General features: G+C 33.0%; 1 protein-coding gene across 1 annotated transcript in view; it reads left to right on the top strand.

The window, feature by feature from the left end:
- Window positions 1-15,626, top strand: part of LOC123707089 (protein CBFA2T3) — a 54,065-nt gene extending 38,439 nt beyond the window's left edge. The window contains exons 7-12 of the mRNA XM_045656874.1: window positions 10,944-11,113; window positions 11,769-11,945; window positions 12,384-12,508; window positions 12,889-13,035; window positions 14,247-14,354; window positions 14,783-15,626. Coding sequence (XP_045512830.1) covers window positions 10,944-11,113; window positions 11,769-11,945; window positions 12,384-12,508; window positions 12,889-13,035; window positions 14,247-14,354; window positions 14,783-15,046 — 991 coding nt within the window. The 3' untranslated portion in view covers window positions 15,047-15,626. The remainder of the gene's footprint in view (window positions 1-10,943; window positions 11,114-11,768; window positions 11,946-12,383; window positions 12,509-12,888; window positions 13,036-14,246; window positions 14,355-14,782) is intronic.
- Window positions 15,627-18,272: the final 2,646 nt, after the last annotated feature.

Genomic DNA, 18,272 nt, shown 5'->3' with positions numbered 1-18,272 from the left:
ATTCGCACTGTGGCGCGGGTTTTTGCGGTGTGCCGGCATGACATCGCCCATTGTACGCAATTGTCGGATCTGATTGAACTGTTTAAAGCCTTAATAACATGCCAATAGCATGAAAGTGTGCTCTTTCTTAGAGATTTGCGAATATTTTCATATCAGTATGGGGTTGAGGGAGAATGTTGTGAATGTTGTATGCATACAGCGCGGTTAAATATAATGGCAAGGTAAGATTCAAAGATTTAGCACAAACTAAACCTTCCGTATTGACATACTAAGGGCTAGGTCACGTTTCTGAATATTACTCTCGGTACCAATTATGTGAGAGAGACTTCAGCGTGCGACTCTCATCCCTGAGGTCATAAGTTCGATCCCCGGCTGTGCACTAAAGTTTTCCGTCTATGTGCGCATTTGGCACTCGTTCGTAAGGTGAAGGAAAACATCGTGAGGAAACCCCCGTGCGTGTGTCAGGCACAGGAGGTTGATCACCAACTTCCACAACTAGCGCACTTACTATTAAATTGAGTTCTTTGGATAATTGTTTGTTTTATGCATATATAAAAAAGGTAATAAAGAACGTAAATACTTTTTTTTATATAATACGAAACTGTTTTATGTAACTCCTGTAATCAAATGTCCAACACCAAATTTTGTGGATTTTGACTCATTGAAAATATTTTTCATTTTGAAACGTGTCTTGTCTAACTTAATATTGAATCTTAACAATTCTACTATACTGTTATATATCTGGCATTGAATATAAATAAATTATTTATATAATTAAACATTTATCAGTCTGTTGATCTGACTTTAATTTTAATTATTTTATTGGAAATTTCGCACCTAAAATCATTTATTTTAGCTGCACTATCCAGTAATAGTCGATAGTTATGCGCCAGTTTGGCAAACAACGGTATTCGTTAGGTGCACCCGCACTAAATAATGGCCTCTTAAATTGTTAGAACAGCTTGCTAAAACTCCACTACACTTACACTCTAATGATTAACGCCTGCCAAAATGTACTTAGCTATCCGCATATTAATGCGGCTTGAAATATTCTAGGGTGTTCCTAGATATTTATTCATTGTATATTATGATGGCAGCACGTCCAGTTATATGTGGTATATGGTTCCTTGGTATGTTGGAAAATGTGAAATACATAGTTCGTAGTTTAATGTAGACATTGATGGGTTTTTGTATCATATCATCTATATATCATTTACGTAAAATAATCTATATATTCACGAATGGCCCTACCTTTAGGCCTGACCTATTTCATGTCATCATTTACAAATTAATACAAATTAATTTCCTCACAATATTTTTCTTCATCATACGGGCGAGTGTTAAATGCGCACAAAGACAGAAAGTTCAATGTTACACAGTCGGGAATGGAAACTACTAGGAGTACATAAAATAATGACAATCCCACAAATGTTTACCTACACACGCATGCGCACCTACAAGCTCTATTGTATATGGCCATATACACAGATATAACCCGACCGATATACCGATAAAATCCTGACTTGACGGCGCTAAATTAACTTTATATCAACACTAAGTATATACACACATGCAAATTGGCATGAAATTTGACACATTATTTATAAAGTCCATCCCTTCAGAAAGTCTTATTGATTTTGATTACCGATAAAAATTGTAATGTAATTAACTTCCTTATCTGGTGTTTAATAGTGTTTGGCATAATAACATATAACTCACAATAACCACGCACAATCGACTCTACGCCACACTTTGACAGATGACGAAAATGACACTCAATAATGACGTCGAATTTCTAAAAGATGTTGCCATTTGAAGAAATTAAACCCGCAGTATGGCAAGATTTTTTATTATAAGAACCGCTTTACAGGCCCGCGTTTTTTTTTTATTTTTTTACTTTTTGAGTAGCTGCATACTAACATTAGTGGAACATTTTCTATTCTATCCCATAGACTATGTGAGTATATTACGTTACCTAATTAATAAATAAAGCTCTCCAATTTGTCTCTTAATAAAGAACAAATCAGGGTTAATAAATTTCCGATTAATTTATATTTTTATATTTTATAGAACATTACTAAGCGTACACATTTAAAATAGTAATTATCACGTGATATACGTATTAAAGCGACGTGTAAAGCTAACGTAAAGTTCGTAATCGTCAAACCATTAGGGACCCAGGCGGCACATTAGAGTTTTGATTTGTCAGCAAACTGTACTAGTTATAAAACTTTGTTTTTAATGATTCGCTTAACGTTTACTAGTTTTATTATATTTAACTTTTGGAATTTCAAGTAATATACCTATATAAACGTCAAGTTAAAAATGCTTAGTAGATATGGAGAAAAACAATACATCCGAAATCGAAAATGTAGACGAAGTTTTAAAATTAATCCCATTTTATAATTTCCTAGAACAAAACATATTATTCAACTCTTCTTTCAGTCTTCTCTCAGGGGGGGGGGGGGGTCCTCTTGTAAAACGTTACGATGCGTATTTATAATATTATTGTCGACTTTCCAGTACTTTACATCATCATGTAAGTTTTATGTGTAAAGAGTCACTGGGGGTGGTCACGAAATGTTTTACTATTGGATACAGAAAACGTTACGGTACGTTTCATGAGGGGGGGGGGGGGGGTTCCCAAGCATCTCCAAAAATTGCGTGACGTAATACATGAACCAAATAGTTATTATAAATTGAATGTTTAAATGTATTTCTATTGTAAGTTTAAGGTGATGTATTTGCTTGACTAATGGCAAGGATATGCTTCTATTTTTCGCGGAAACCTAGAATATAGTTGTTTTTCATATACAGGGTGTGCCAAAAGTCGACGTCAAGTCGAAATTTTCTCATAGGAAAAATTAAAAAAAATGTATGTATATAGCCAATTAGGAAAACATATTTTTACTGTGATCAATATTGTTGATAAGACGCCTGAAATTTATTATTAATAGACTTCTATTATAGCATATGGCGGTACAACCTTAGGTCTGGGTCTCAGATTTCTGTAACTGTTCCGTAATCATTCCTAATAGCCAACTATATAAATTAAATAGCCAAGTAGGTGAGTAGTCTGTGCCTGACATAGTCGACTTTATGGGTTTAAGGCATGCCGGATCCTCACGATGTTTTCTTTCACCATAGAAGCGAGTGTTAAAAGCGCACATTGACAGAAAGTCTAAATTAGTCGCACGCTGAAGCCAACACATTTATTATAACAGTCTTCATATATATAAATGTGAATTTATTGAAGTGAAACTTCTTTATCGGCGTTTTAAAAAAAACGTCACATTTTTCGTCTACGCGTCACATTATTCCGTTACGAGTCACGTTTTTTCCGTTACGCGCCATGTTTTTATTGTCCATACCACGGTTGATTCGAAGAGATTCGAAGCCATTAATAAAAAAGTATATAATAACGATAACAATGATATTAATAATTCTATTACAATTAATGAAATTCTGTAATAATCTTAGTAGTAATAGGGTAAAATGAAATAATTGTATTATTTGTATTCATGTCTTTGATGATAAAAACCTTTTGTTCAACTTTATCTAATTTTATTTTATTTAACCAATATCTGCAAAGTTGTATATAGTAGATCATTTCTTGAAAAAATAAGGTTATAGAGAAATTCCACTTCTTACGGGTGTACACTAGTACACGCACGCATTTTGTTATATTAAGGTAGCCTTTAATTAAAAAGAAGGTCAGGTCTAAGAATGTTGTAATGCATTACTTAGCTTAATCTATTTCAAACAAAATTTATTTCCCGAAACCATTATATAAGCCTCGTTCAATAATTTCATATGACTTCATACTTACGTATATTATTAAACCTAGTTATTTTCTATGAAGGCGTTGTTAACAAAAGCAATAACCAATATAATTAAAATAACAACTGTCGATCATAAGTCAGCTACACAATTTCAGCTTTATAGAGCAATTAAGCGAACTTTGATTATAGGTGATTGCTATTCGTTTAAATAATGTCAATTTTATTAATGTCAGAGTTAAAAGGAAAAACACAGGTATTTGATTGAAGATTGTTACGAATCTTGTCACGAAATAAAGCTATAATTCTGTTTATTTTTGCTGATACATTATTGACGATGACTTTTTTATTCGTTAAAAGTTTACTGTGATTAATCATTACAGCTCGAACACAAACAAATAAAATAATAATTGCGAGAACAAATTCTAATAACAGTGTTGTTAAGAAAAACACTTTTTGAACGGATTAAAGCTATGTATTATTTTTAAAACTTATAGTTATTGATTAGTTTTTTTGTTTTTTTTTTCTTGATGTGTAAAAGCTATTTTAACAAAAGACAATAACAGTGTTGTTGTTCTTATAGTGCCATCTTACGAAGGTTGGCGATCATCATGGCTGGTTTAATTTTAGATGCCGCGTTTCTAAAAAAAACTATGGCCAAACCACTGTCTAAGGTTTCAGTTGACCAGGTCTCTTTCTACCAGCCACTTTGCTTATATGATTAGTCGAGGAGCTAGTATTTTTTAGTGTTTGTAAAATGCCGAAAATACTCAAGATTCCTTTTCTTAAACGTCATAAGCACTTCTTTGTGCACTGCATTGTTGTCCTGCACGGTTGTCGAAGATATTTTGAGCATACATTGATAAACCCAGATCTAGAACGCTTCCAGTTTTTTGGACATAGTGTCTGTTAGCGTCCTAGAGTCTTCTACGCCGTAGAGCAGCACAGAGAAGAAGTAACATCGCGCACAGCGCTTTCTAAGATGTAATTTAGGCGCTTGTCACAAATTGCTTTTTTTTAGTTTTCATAAATCACTGTGCCTAGATGTCGTATTTTTTAGACGTATCTGATTGTTGAGGCGTAAAAGTTCTGGTGTTCTGCTTATTGTAATGTCTTTTGACTTTTTCGCGTTTATGCTAATACTAAATTCAGAACTCACGGCGGCTACTAAGTTGACCGAAGTCTGTACACCAGCAAAGCTCTTTGCGTTTAGGATCGTGTTATCAGTGTATCTTAAGTTATTCAACAGTTTACCATTAATTGCTATGCTAAATGCTGCCAATACTTCTAGTGATTTTGTAGCTGTAGAAATATCGTAACAAAATATTCTCTACTAGAAAAGATCAACTAGATATTTTTCATTAATTAAATGTCTCTAGTAATCAAATTTCAAATCCTGTTCATATTTATATTATAACTAGCTGCCCCCTCGAACTTCGTTTCTCCTTAATGTGGTATTATTTAGCCTTAATACCGTGACACGAAAGAATAATTGCACTGTATTATCGTCACTATAATTTGAATTTGATTTACACTTCGTTCTAAGTAACACGTTGTTGGCTATGCTAACACCAAAAATTAAATAATAGAACTTCACGGTATTTCGTTTACTACAAAATAAATTTAATTTATACTTTAGCTTCAATAACACGTGGCAATCATGATATTGAATTGTAGCTTATGTGACACGTTTGTCGGTTTACCATAGCAGTGCCATCTATTGATTACTTACAGTCCAGTCGAAAAGTACCGACATCTGTTAGAATCTTTTGGAGTTAACAGATAATTGTGACTGTCAATTAATTATAGACTAATAATTTGCAATAACATAAATTGCGACTATAATTAATGATCTAAGCTATCCTATCTCTTAAGTTGGACCAGACTGCTCACGGTGTGCCAATTGAATTTAAAATCGGTTAAGTAGTTTAGGAGTCCATCACGGACAAACATCGTGACAGGTTATTAGGAACGCTTTGGGTACACTAGAATCATTTTTTGTAATGCCAGAGAAATTTTTAAAAACAGACTTTGTTTAACAAAAATTTTTTTTATGGCCGATCTAAGAAATAATGAAGTAATTGTTATACCACGTTAGAATCCTTATTAAATGCGCGAAATTTTAAAGCTGCTTGCCAAACTGGAGTGGTACATTTTTTTTTCAGGACGATCAGTTGAACTAGTGCGAAAAATTTGGACTGATCAACTTGGAGTGATCGGCACAGGGTTTAGGTTCATAGGTTACATAAAGCACTATTCGGGATGACGTAAGAGAAAAGTAAATATTTGCAACAACAGGAATGAAAAAACTGTGACATGGTGTACATTTTCTGGAATAAAAGGAAAATTTCCATAACTTCAAAAATACATGACTTAATTTATTTTTATTTTTCTGATAACTGGTGTGGCATTACCTATGAGAAAATTTCGACTTGACGTCGACTTTTGGGACACCCTGTATATTAAGATAATTTAAGTATTTATTCCATTATTAAATTTGTTATCACAGTGCCGCCATATTTTATCTAAATGAAGCTCCAACCATAGCAATATGGCTCCTGTATTTTTGCCAAACCGCTAATTACAAGATTAAAATATTAGCAAACAAAATCAGAGCCAAAACCGCCATTAGTCGAATAATTAATTGAGCCAAAAACCGCGCTCGTACATTATGTGTTCTCGATTGCATCGCGACAACGCGCCTATTGGGTATCGGCCAGCCGCTCGTGACCACTACAAAACGCAGATGGAAGCGAATTTTCTTTATTAGTAACAACAATATAACACAATGTATGGAAATAATTCATGATTAAAAGACGTTTTAAATTGTCCGTTGAGTGAACTGTGAAAAGGTCATTTCAGTTAATAGTCTATTTGTATTTTTTTTAAATCTGTTAGTGGTAAGTTGTTTTGTATGTGTATGTATTGTTTTGTATGTGATACTTTGTGGTTTCCGCATTGGAGTTATATGTAATGTTAGCTTTATTGTTAAAATAAATAATAAGTTATAATCTATATGCCTTTTATATGTGTAATATATTTATTGATTAACACTTTTTTGAATTACATATGTGGTACATATAAATTCAGATTACATTAAGGAGGCAACGGCTTCATTGCTTACAAGCGATCTCTTCCAGGCAACCCTTGTAAGGGACCCAATAAATATTAGGGTAAGGTACTAAAAACCAAAAAAAAATTAAAAATAGAGTGAAGGGTGTATCACGATGCTAGGTTGTAATACATTTACAATTACAAATAAAAAATATAATTGCAAAAGTCAATCGTATGGGATCGGGGCGCGTATTCCATAATTTTATGGCAGAGAAAGACATGACTTCGAAGGATGAGACTGAAGAATTTCTGAAGTTCATCTATCAGAGGAACCTAATTTACCTATTTATTTTAGAAAAAAGATTTAATTCAAATGCAAATTATAGACGGTTAAAAGTAAAATCTGTTTATTTTTAAATCCACAGACACTAACAATTTTTGCCAGTGCTTGATTCATAAAATTTACGTAAATGTTGAATGAGCAACGTCATAAATCACAGATAAAGATAACGAGCACTCAAGCTAATTCCATATCGCATCCACTCGTAACTTGGCACAAAGAGCAATATCTATGGCCAAACTATTTGCGAAAGGCAATAGGCAATAAATAATTATCGAAACAACGGTGCGCCTGCATACGACTACTTAATTGTGTTATTATATAAACCGAGTAATGTATGTCCCTTTTAATATACAAAAATCGATTTGAGTATTTTTAGCGACTTATGTGCATATTTACTCTTAAGCAGATTTTTTATATACATGTGTATTTATTAAGACATGTAACTTTACGATCTAGCCTCACTTAAGATTATTAAGTAATTTAAGTCTAACCTAATTTGCTAATAAGAATTTTTAACATAAGGAAGACAATTAATTTTATACATATATATTATGTACTACAATACAATGTATTACAATATTTTACCATAAATATTTAGAGAATTCGTCCTGGGTTGGTATTAATATTAAAATGAAAATCCAAACCTTTCTAAATCATTTAAATGACATCGCTATGGAGAGCTACTAAAGTGTCAACGAAGGTATGAATTGCCACTACACCTCTTAGAGGAACACTAAATGACACTGAATTGGGTTAAAAACTAGTTCTCTGTTCTTATTAAGATGAAGATCTTTACCTTTCTAAATCATTTAAATGACATCGCTATAGAGAGCTACTAAAGTGTCAACGAAGGTATGAATTGCCACTACACCTCTTAGAGGAACACTAAATGACACTGAATTGGGTTAAAAACTAGTTCTCTGTTCTTATTAAGATGAAGATCTTTACCTTTCTAAATCATTTAAATGACATCGCTATAGAGAGCTACTAAAGTGTCAACGAAGGTATGAATTGTGACTACACCTCTTAGAGGAACACTAAATGACACTGAATTGGGTTAAAAACTAGTTCTCTGTTCTTATTAAGATGAAGATCTTTACCTTTCTAAATCATTTAAATGACATCGCTATAGAGAGCTACTAAAGTGTCAACGAAGGTATGAATTGCCACTACACCTCTTAGAGGAACACTAAATGACACTGAATTGGGTTAAAAACTAGTTCTCTGTTCTTATTAAGATGAAGATCTTTACCTTTCTAAATCATTTAAATGACATCGCTATAGAGAGCTACTAAAGTGTCAACGAAGGTATGAATTGTGACTACACCTCTTAGAGGAACACTAAATGACACTGAATTGGGTTAAAAACTAGTTCTCTGTTCTTATTAAGATGAAGATCTTTACCTTTCTAAATCATTTAAATGACATCGCTATAGAGAGCTACTAAAGTGTCAACGAAGGTATGAATTGCCACTACACCTCTTAGAGGAACAGTAAATGACACTGAATTGGGTTAAAAACTACTTCTCTGTTCTTATTAAGATGAAGATCTTTACCTTTCTAAATCATTTAAATGACATCGCTATAGAGAGCTACTAAAGTGTCAACGAAGGTATGAATTGCCACTACACCTCTTAGAGGAACACTAAATGACACTGAATTGGGTTAAAAACTAGTTCTCTGTTCTTATTAAGATGAAGATCTTTACCTTTCTAAATCATTTAAATGACATCGCTATAGAGAGCTACTAAAGTGTCAACGAAGGTATGAATTGCGACTACACCTCTTAGAGGAACACTAAATGACACTGAATTGGGTTAAAAACTAGTTCTCTGTTCTTATTAAGATGAAGATCTTTACCTTTCTAAATCATTTAAATGACATCGCTATAGAGAGCTACTAAAGTGTCAACGAAGGTATGAATTGCCACTACACCTCTTAGAGGAACACTAAATGACACTGAATTGGGTTAAAAACTAGTTCTCTGTTCTTATTAAGATGAAGATCTTTACCTTTCTAAATCATTTAAACACTACATACAGTCTCCATTAAGTGAAGGACACTCTGTTCTTGTGTATACGAATAGATAAATAATATAGTAATAATATTTAGATGAGTTGGTTTTTAAAAAAGCAGGTTTAATAAAAATATGTTATTTTATACGAACATAATTGAACCATATTTAGTTTTGTTTACTGTTCCTCTCAGAGGTGTAGAAGAGGAACAGATCGTACCAATTCTTAAAAGGCTGGCAACGCACTCGCGACCCCTTTGGCATTGATAGTGTCCATGGACGGTTTCACTTAATATCAGATACCCCTCCTGCCCGTTTGCCCCCTCCTATAAAAAAGCAATTCATATTAGCATCTATGCCATGGTAACTTACCATAGCGATGTCATTTAAATGATTTAGAAAGGTTAAAATTTTCATTTTCATGTTAATACAAACAGGGGTCAAGTTTTCAACCACATTGAATTTCATTTACTGTTCCTTTAAGAGGCGTAGTAGAAATTCACACCAACATCGTCACTTTCGTAAGTCACAAAAGCGATGTCATTTAAATGATTTAGAAAGGTTAAAATTTTCATTTTTATGTTCATACCAACTGAGGACGAATTCTCAAAATCTTAATGGTAAAATATTGTGTATAAAATGAATTGTCTTCCTTATTGTTGAGGTTAATGAAAGAATTGAATATTTCTAAACAAATTTTAGTTTAGAAGCCTATTAATTATCTATTGCAAAGCGCCTTTGTTCTCGTAAAATCTCACAATGGAGAAGTTTCGGCAGATGTTTGGAAATTCAACTCGTTTAAAAGTTTATCTATAAATTTTCTATTGATTCGGTAAAGGGTTGAGTTTATAAAGCGTCTTTATTTTATAAGAAAATATTGTGATAACAGGGTTGATACCATTAATCAATTTATAATTTTGAATGTGTATGGAACCGATATGGAGTGTCTTAGGCACAGCTTCACAAGTTCAAATAATTCTCACATTAATCAGCAACAAATTAAGTGACCATTTCACACATGAATGACTTCGTTTGATCTTTTCTCATAATACTAACATCATAATAGGTAATATAGTTCTTGAAGTTATACTTCTTTTGGCGCGTGTGGAAAATGAAAATGATGACAGTAAATTTTTCCGACGCCCTGAAGTTAGCATTGTCAACATTTTAAAATGTCCATTTCATTAATTATGTTGAAATATTGTTTGTGATATTTAAATAAACGATATGATAAAACTTTCAAAATACCTTTTTTCTATTGTTTGTGTCGTTTTTTCTACAACAAGTCGAAAGATAAAAATTTTAAATAGATTTTTATTTTTTTACGCCATAGAAGTATAACTACTAGCGCGTGTACATTAGTACACACATATTTTTTTTATTTCATTTATAATCTAAATCAATAAAACACATATACCATATTTACAATATTCTCAACCTAGTAACAATAATAATAATTATAAATTGATAAGTAGAAATCTTAAACAAAATTAAAATTATTATTTTATTGTTACTGACATCGTAAGTACTACATTGTTATATTTAATGAAACTTTTTATAAATTATGGGTAGCTTTATGCTCGTCTATCTTGGTTCTATAAAGCCATAGGAAACAAAAGAAGATTCATTTTTTTGGAACCTTCATATGCCATGTCGCAATGATATAAGAAATGTTATATATGTAACGATTAATTAAGTATAAAGCTTCGTACTAATTTATTTTGTGTACATGTATTCTCATTTATTGTTCTAGGTTTTACGAAGCTCAAACAAACGGTTCTCATGAAGAATATCCCCCACACGCAAAGCGGCCTAGCCTCTTCAACCCCTCACCGTTCTACCACCTTCCGAGTAATGCTAGCCTCTTTGACTACCCTTACCATGGTTATCATGCGCAGGAGCAGCCTTTTGAGAGAAGAGATGGTATGTAATTTTTTAGTAGATGGTATATTCATTCAAATGGTATGAAGTCAGATTTAGAGAGACAGAGTACATTTCCCTATAGCTTGTAAATTTTATTAATGAACCGAAACAAAATGTTACTTCTATCATGCCTTGAAACTCAGCACGTTTTCACATATACGTTTTAGCGTAAAAAGTTGATCAAACATTCTAGAATATACAAAATTCATAATTAAAAGTTACTTACAAAAGCTTGCCAACACTCGGCACACTGATAACAAATCAGGTAATAAATATATAGCCCAGTTCTTATTGCTAAGATCAGTTTCTTCTAAATAGCCTAGACCAGTGTTATCCAAGCTTTTTTGTGTCCCACCGTTCTTAAATGCAACTTGTAACATACATAATTATGTATATTATAAAACGAATTGTTTACGTAAGACAGTTAAATGATAGGTTTTAGGAAGAAATTTCTAGGAAACTGTTAACGAACACAGTAAGTACCAATTCTTTAAAAGCCGGCAACGCACTCGCGAGCCCTCTGGCATTGAGTGCCCATATCACTTAACATCAGGTAAACCTCCCGTCCGTTTGCCGTAATACCAGTTGAAAATACTAAAATATTTGTGCTATTAAGAATATTAAATGAATTAGTACCTACGCCCTCTTGTTTAAGGTGGTATATCAGTCCGTGATGTATCTACAATGAACGCATCATTCACGGAGCCACGACCAGCAGGATTAGCAAAGAACGATGACGAATGGAAGAATATCAATACGATGCTCAACTGTATCCTTAGTATGGTGGAGAAGACTAAGCGAGCACTGGCAATCCTCCAGCAGAGAGGGACAGGTAATGTACCAGTTTGTGTTATCCCTATAAATAATTTATATATCTAGAATATCTTCAATTAAGTATTAGCAACTTTTTGTTATAATATGACAATACGGACGTTGTGTGAATGTGTGTTATACACGCACTTGCTTTATATCATACAAGTTACGGCAGAGCTGGTTCCCATGGCGCAAGTTATTTGTATTTGCTTAATATAGCCACACATTGTACATAATTTTAGTTTCTATATAGTATAAAAAGAACAATTTTGTGTACTTTGCGTTTTTGTGTGTGTGTGTGTGTGTAAATGAGTCATGTTATATGATAACAAAATTACCGATAGGAGCAACAGTCTTTCGTAACTTAGTTAATTTAGATTTACTTTCTAGGTGCGTAGATAATTCAAAGTAGCGAGTACAATCCTATAAATAAAATATTCTTTTCTGTCTTCTTTAGGTGTTGAACCAACTGAAAATACTGATATAAAGCGAGCTGCAAGCGAAATAATGGCGGCTGCGGTACGACAGACAGAAGAGCGAGTTGCAGAGGTCAGGAGACGTGCTGAAGATGCTGTTAATCAGGTAAGAGTACCTCCACAAAACTCGAGTTTCAAATATTTTTCCAGATTCGTGATAGAGTACTTTTCATGTTTTCTCAATACACTAACATCTAAATGCCTAAACATTACAATTTTTTTTGTATTAAGAAAAGCTACGCCTTGTCCAAAATAATACAATTTTCGAATTAGATTTACAAATGAGAAGTCTCCGAATTCCAGAAAAACAAATGATTGTCTCAAGTGTACCAAGAAAACGTAACTAACGACTAGTATTAATATATATTACGCAATTTCAATATTAAAATTATAATCATTTTAATTTTAAGTTAACTATATTTACATAACGTATTTAAAAAAATCTTTATTTGTTATAGAAAACAAATATTTGTTTCCATACTCCAGGTAAAACGGCAAGCCCTGCTTGAGTTACAGCGGGCGGTGGGAGCAGCCGAATCTAAGGCCTTGGAGCTGGTGGCTGCAGAACGTAAGGAGAGGAGACATTCACCCCCTCCTGGAAGGGATCTCAGTCCCAGCTCAGCTGGACAGCAGGTTAGGCATAAGTGTAATTTCGATAATTATTACGTGAATTATTTACAGTTCAACTTACAGGTTGCTATTTACTTAACGGTATTATCATATAAGCATACTTATCAGCGGATAATTTAAAGTAATATTGACATATTTACAATAGATTCATTATTGTTTTCCCGGGAAACATACCCAAGGACTCTTACTCCAAATGCGATATGTTAGTTTAATATAATTTATTAGAATTAATTCATTTAATGCAATATCGATAAGAAATTACCAAAAAAGATATATAATTAAAAGTATATGTGTAAAGATATTTATATCATTAGTTATCAGAACATGATAAATACAAAAATAATCTGAATCCCAATGGGAACTCATCCATCTTTATCCCGATGCCTGGATGCTGAAAATTTCCCAAGCTTGAACATCTTCTAAATATTCATCAGTACCGTTTCTCGTAGACATTGTTTTTGTTGCATTCGGGGGTTTAATAATAATAAATTAGTTGAGCTACCGTCTTGGTCTTGGTAACAGATTTCATTTCCAGATCAGTATTATTTCTGCTAAGCTTTGTTTATACTTTGTCTCCTCATTGTGGCATCACGAAACAATTCGATCTAGTCAAACTAAGACTAATAAGTAATTTAAGTCAAACCGAATTTACTAATAAGGATATTTAATATAAGACCGTTCAATAACACTTACAGTCTCTATTAAGAAAAGACTGTTCTTTTGTTCTATTTTTTTTATGACTTTATAGATCGAGAAAGACGTGTACTATAACAGCTGAAGTTGAAGCTATTTGTATTAAATTAAAATGGTTTAAAACCATTTTAATTTAAACCCTAACCTAACCTTCAAAAAGACACGAATATAAATTTGACAACGGTCGTACTATTAGTTTTTGAGAAATAGCATTTTGAGTAAAGGAAATTTAGATTGTTAAAAACATTGATGAAAAGAAATTTCGTATGTTACGAAAGCATTACATTACAATATGGGCGAACAAAGCTTAGAGGAATATTGTGATAAAATTTGTATGAATTGTTTAATGTTTTAAATATATCAATAATAGTGTAGGCTGAGAAATGGCTGGAACGTGCTTAAAATAGAGGTAGATCTATAATATGTAAGTATACAAAATAACGCGTGAAAGCATAAAAATTATATATTTTTATAAAATGACGTAGTACAATTATGTTAACTAAGTTAATATTTTTGTTAAGTGCTGCTGGAACTGCGGTCGCAAAGCGCAAGAGACATGTTCCGGGTGCAATGCGGCCCGGTACTGTGGGGCGTTCTGCCAGCACAAGGACTGGGAGAACCATCACCAGGTCTCTTTACAAACTTTTTTTTTAATTTTTCAAAAATTTGGTGACTATCACCAACTTCAATAGATTGAAGGAATTCTCTCACGGTGCTTTTTGTTATAGAAAAATTATTCGCTCACTTGATGTTATGTGATACAGCCCATGTGTACGCGAGTGCGTTGCCGGCCTTTTAAAAATATAATTAAATTCTATATATCATCTTACTAAGTTCATGTTTAACATGAAGTCATATTATCTATATATTGTATGTTATTAGAACATGCAACGTATCATATTCCATAAATAGTGGGCCTAATGTCAACCTGTCGAATCGAATGAGCTTAAAAACCAGGACTACAGGAACAATATGATTTTTTCTATTTTAGCGTGATTTTTTTTTATTCTAAAGACAGCAAACAGTCAGATAGTTCAAATGATACCTCTCTTTACAGGTTTGCAGCGGACGTGACCAAAAGCCTGCCGCAATGCTCCGTTCGTCCCCACCCATACCTACTACGTTGACCAAAACTCTCCCACGATCAACCACACCCATCTCCCAACCTGCAACCACGCCTATTGACAACCGTCTCTCCATAACCACCCTCAACCCTGACAGGTTACTCAGCCAAAACACTTTGACAGCTGCCAATGATAGAATAGCGCTGTCAAACCTCTCGACGCAAGGCCTCATCGGTGGGATTGGCGGGAAAAAATGACGCACCAGAGAATATTTCGGAAATGTCAGATTTCCTAGAAAAATCCGAAGATAATTTCCCAAAGTACAATGTGTACATAGTAACAATTAAATAAACATATTAATCTACCAATCGTAATTACTAACCTCGATTTACAAACAATGCGTTTGAAATTTTAAAAATCTACAACTTGTAGCAATAACTTATGGTATTTTTAATATAGAAACCCGAAGTTAGCTTTTTCTTACCCAATAGAAACAGACCTATAACTTTCTAGAATGATCAATTGGCAATTTTTTTAAGTCCGAATATCTCAAATGATGTCAAAAATGAAATAACGTCTGATCTGGAATACCATTCGTAATTGTTACGACTCGTATTCCATGGAAATATTCTATAAAAACGGCAGCAAATATGTCTTTAGGTCTTTACCTATGTACCTCCGAACCTACGATCGGACAATTAGTAACTCAAGGGGAAATAGTTTGATTTTCAGAAACGTGATCATTACTAAAGTGTAATGTAAATAAATTTTTAGAGCACTTTAGTAAAAATAAATATAGTAAAAGCATTTAAAATAAATATGTGATGTCACGCCGAAAAACATAAATAATCCTTTTTCGTTTAAGAGATTTAAAAATAAATTACTTTAAATCTCTTAATGCGTTTGAATAGTTAAAAAGTGTATATTTTTTTTTAATTTTGGTGTAAATTTTTTCCTACAATTATTCGAATGCCATTTTTTCTTAAAACTAAAGCTGTGTAAATTTTTTTTTAGTTTGAGCACGTTTGACGCAATATTAATAAATTGACGTATTATAATGTTAGAAAAAGCAAAACACACTGGCATTAAATAATGGTACGATTTTTTTTTTCATAGATAATATCTAAGATAAATTAAGTCGTTTTATTTTTATCTGTGAACGTAGTCATTTTTTTTTCTTTTGACAGTTTTAATAATAAATTTTATAATATTAATATATACTTAGGATGCATTCTTCATAGTGCCATAAGTTTAGGATTTTGTGATTATGTAAATATTTCTTACTAATTGCTTGTTAAATATTAAATACATAGATTAGGTATATTTCTAATAATTTCCTCATTTAATTGTATGTGCAATATTAGTGTTTAGTAAAATTTATTTATGTGTATAAAACTTCATTCCGAGTCATTTCGACGAATAATTTATTGAAATAAAGATGTATAAAATTAAATTTGTTTTTTTTATTCTTGTTCATTGTTTTGTTCTGTGCAATGGTTGACTCTGCTACAGTTTTTATTTAACACAATAAATATCGCTTTTAAGACCTGGCTTAAAATTGTCCACTCTGTTTTCTGGATCATTCTCTTTATAGGCAAGTAGCTTTACATGCTTGGGAATTTGTAGGTGAAATTGTTCTTAGGCGTGACGGTTTCTTCGCGGCGATTTCTATATCCGTAAGTACACAGCTGGAATTCGAAAACATCTACTTAGTTGGGCTCAGATACATATTTTTACAAGATGGCACGTCAGCGCCACAATAACGCACTTGATGTCTGGATGGGCCTACACTCCGAGCGCTTGGCTAGCCAAGGCTGCTCTGGCCCAAAAGGCAGGCCCTCGGGGTATGCCAAAGCATTCAGCTTGTTACAAAGACTTTTAAGAGACTCAATGTCACTTTATCTTTTAGAATAGTCAATGTCCTCTAAAACTGGCCCTAATTTTAAGTCTAAAGGGATGAGGGCCAGTCTTCCACGGTATATTTTTAAAAAAGTGTATTGCTGAGAGGTTTCACAACAGGATATAAGATTGTATCTTGCTACACTTTGGCTGAAGTTGTCACTAATTTTTCACGAAAATGTAGTTTTGTGACACGCTCCACCGAACCATCACTGACACAGGATGACGACCAAGCTGTACCTTTCCAAACACATGAGCAACTTCTTTAGAACTGTGAGCGTACACTATATATTTACAGGACAAAAGGTGAATTCGAAAGATAGTAAGGATTGATTTTGGGTATGTCATGTGTATCGACGATAAGCACCGAGCTTCAGGTCTTGTTTTATATCAGGCGACAGAGTCCTAGCGAAGTGGGACCGACGAAGTTGTATCTATTGATAGTACAATATACGAACGTACGGCTGATACTACGCTTTTGAAGTGTCTGGAATTTGACCGTTGGATCCTTATTTCTTTAACACCCCAATCCATATAGTAATTTGGTAATGAACACGAAAAAATATGTAAAATGGCGCAAAATCGTAAGAAGTTTTCAAAATAATATACTTGTTCCAAATTCAAAATAATTTGAAGAAAATATAAGTTTTAATGTAACAGTATTTATGGCCAGACTAGTTACATGGTTTTTCGTTATAAAAACTATACATAGGTTGAACGTTAGAACATTAGACTTAATGCAAAAGATTTGCATAATTACATGTAGTTATATAGATGTGGTGATACAATCTAAGTATATGTTTGATTATTATTTTATTATTCCCTTTAAAGTAAATTAATTTTCTTAGAATTACTAGTATATTAAACAACTCCACATTCTACATGAGAAACAAAAGACTAAGGGCATGATTCATAGTCCAACTGAGTGCTTAGTCCCTCGTGTCAAATCCAATACGGGCTTTGTAGAGACTTACGGGAGTAATTCTGAATCTTACCCATAAGTGCATGTAGCCCAAGATGTATGTTCAGTTATGTATGTTTGATGGTTAATGTAGGTTACGGAGCCCTGATATGTTTCAGCAACATTGTTTATATATTTAAACATGGAAGAGACCAATGGACGTAAAGGCTTGAACTTCTTGTAGTCTAATGTTTGAGGCTTAAGGCTATATTACACCGGGATAATACTGTGCGGCATTGCAGCATGCCACATGGCCGCATGCTACAAAGTCAAAAATGTCGCGCATTGTGGCAACACCTTGCGAAATGCATACTATCGTAGCTTCGTCAAAATAGTTTGAAGGTTATGTTTTTGTTTGTTTGCTCATGGAGTGGTGTAACGAAAAGTGTGTTTGTTTTGAATATATCATAATTTAGACCACGGATTATGCATTTCAATTTAATAGATTATATATATATACACATATATAATCTGTAATATGTACGTATCCATATATCAAAGGCCTTACTTAAAATCAGTGAGTGACGCCAAATTAACACTACGCTCTACAATATTTTTTTTGTTCGTTACTTATGAATTGTAAAACATTTTATTTTTTTCTAAACATTGCTACTAGTATCAAC

Source organism: Pieris brassicae, chromosome 3 (genome assembly GCF_905147105.1).
Source record: "Pieris brassicae chromosome 3, ilPieBrab1.1, whole genome shotgun sequence".
Lineage (NCBI taxonomy): Eukaryota > Metazoa > Arthropoda > Insecta > Lepidoptera > Pieridae > Pieris > Pieris brassicae.
Note: the sequence above shows the minus strand (reverse complement) of the source record. Positions and strands in the feature narration are given on the sequence as shown.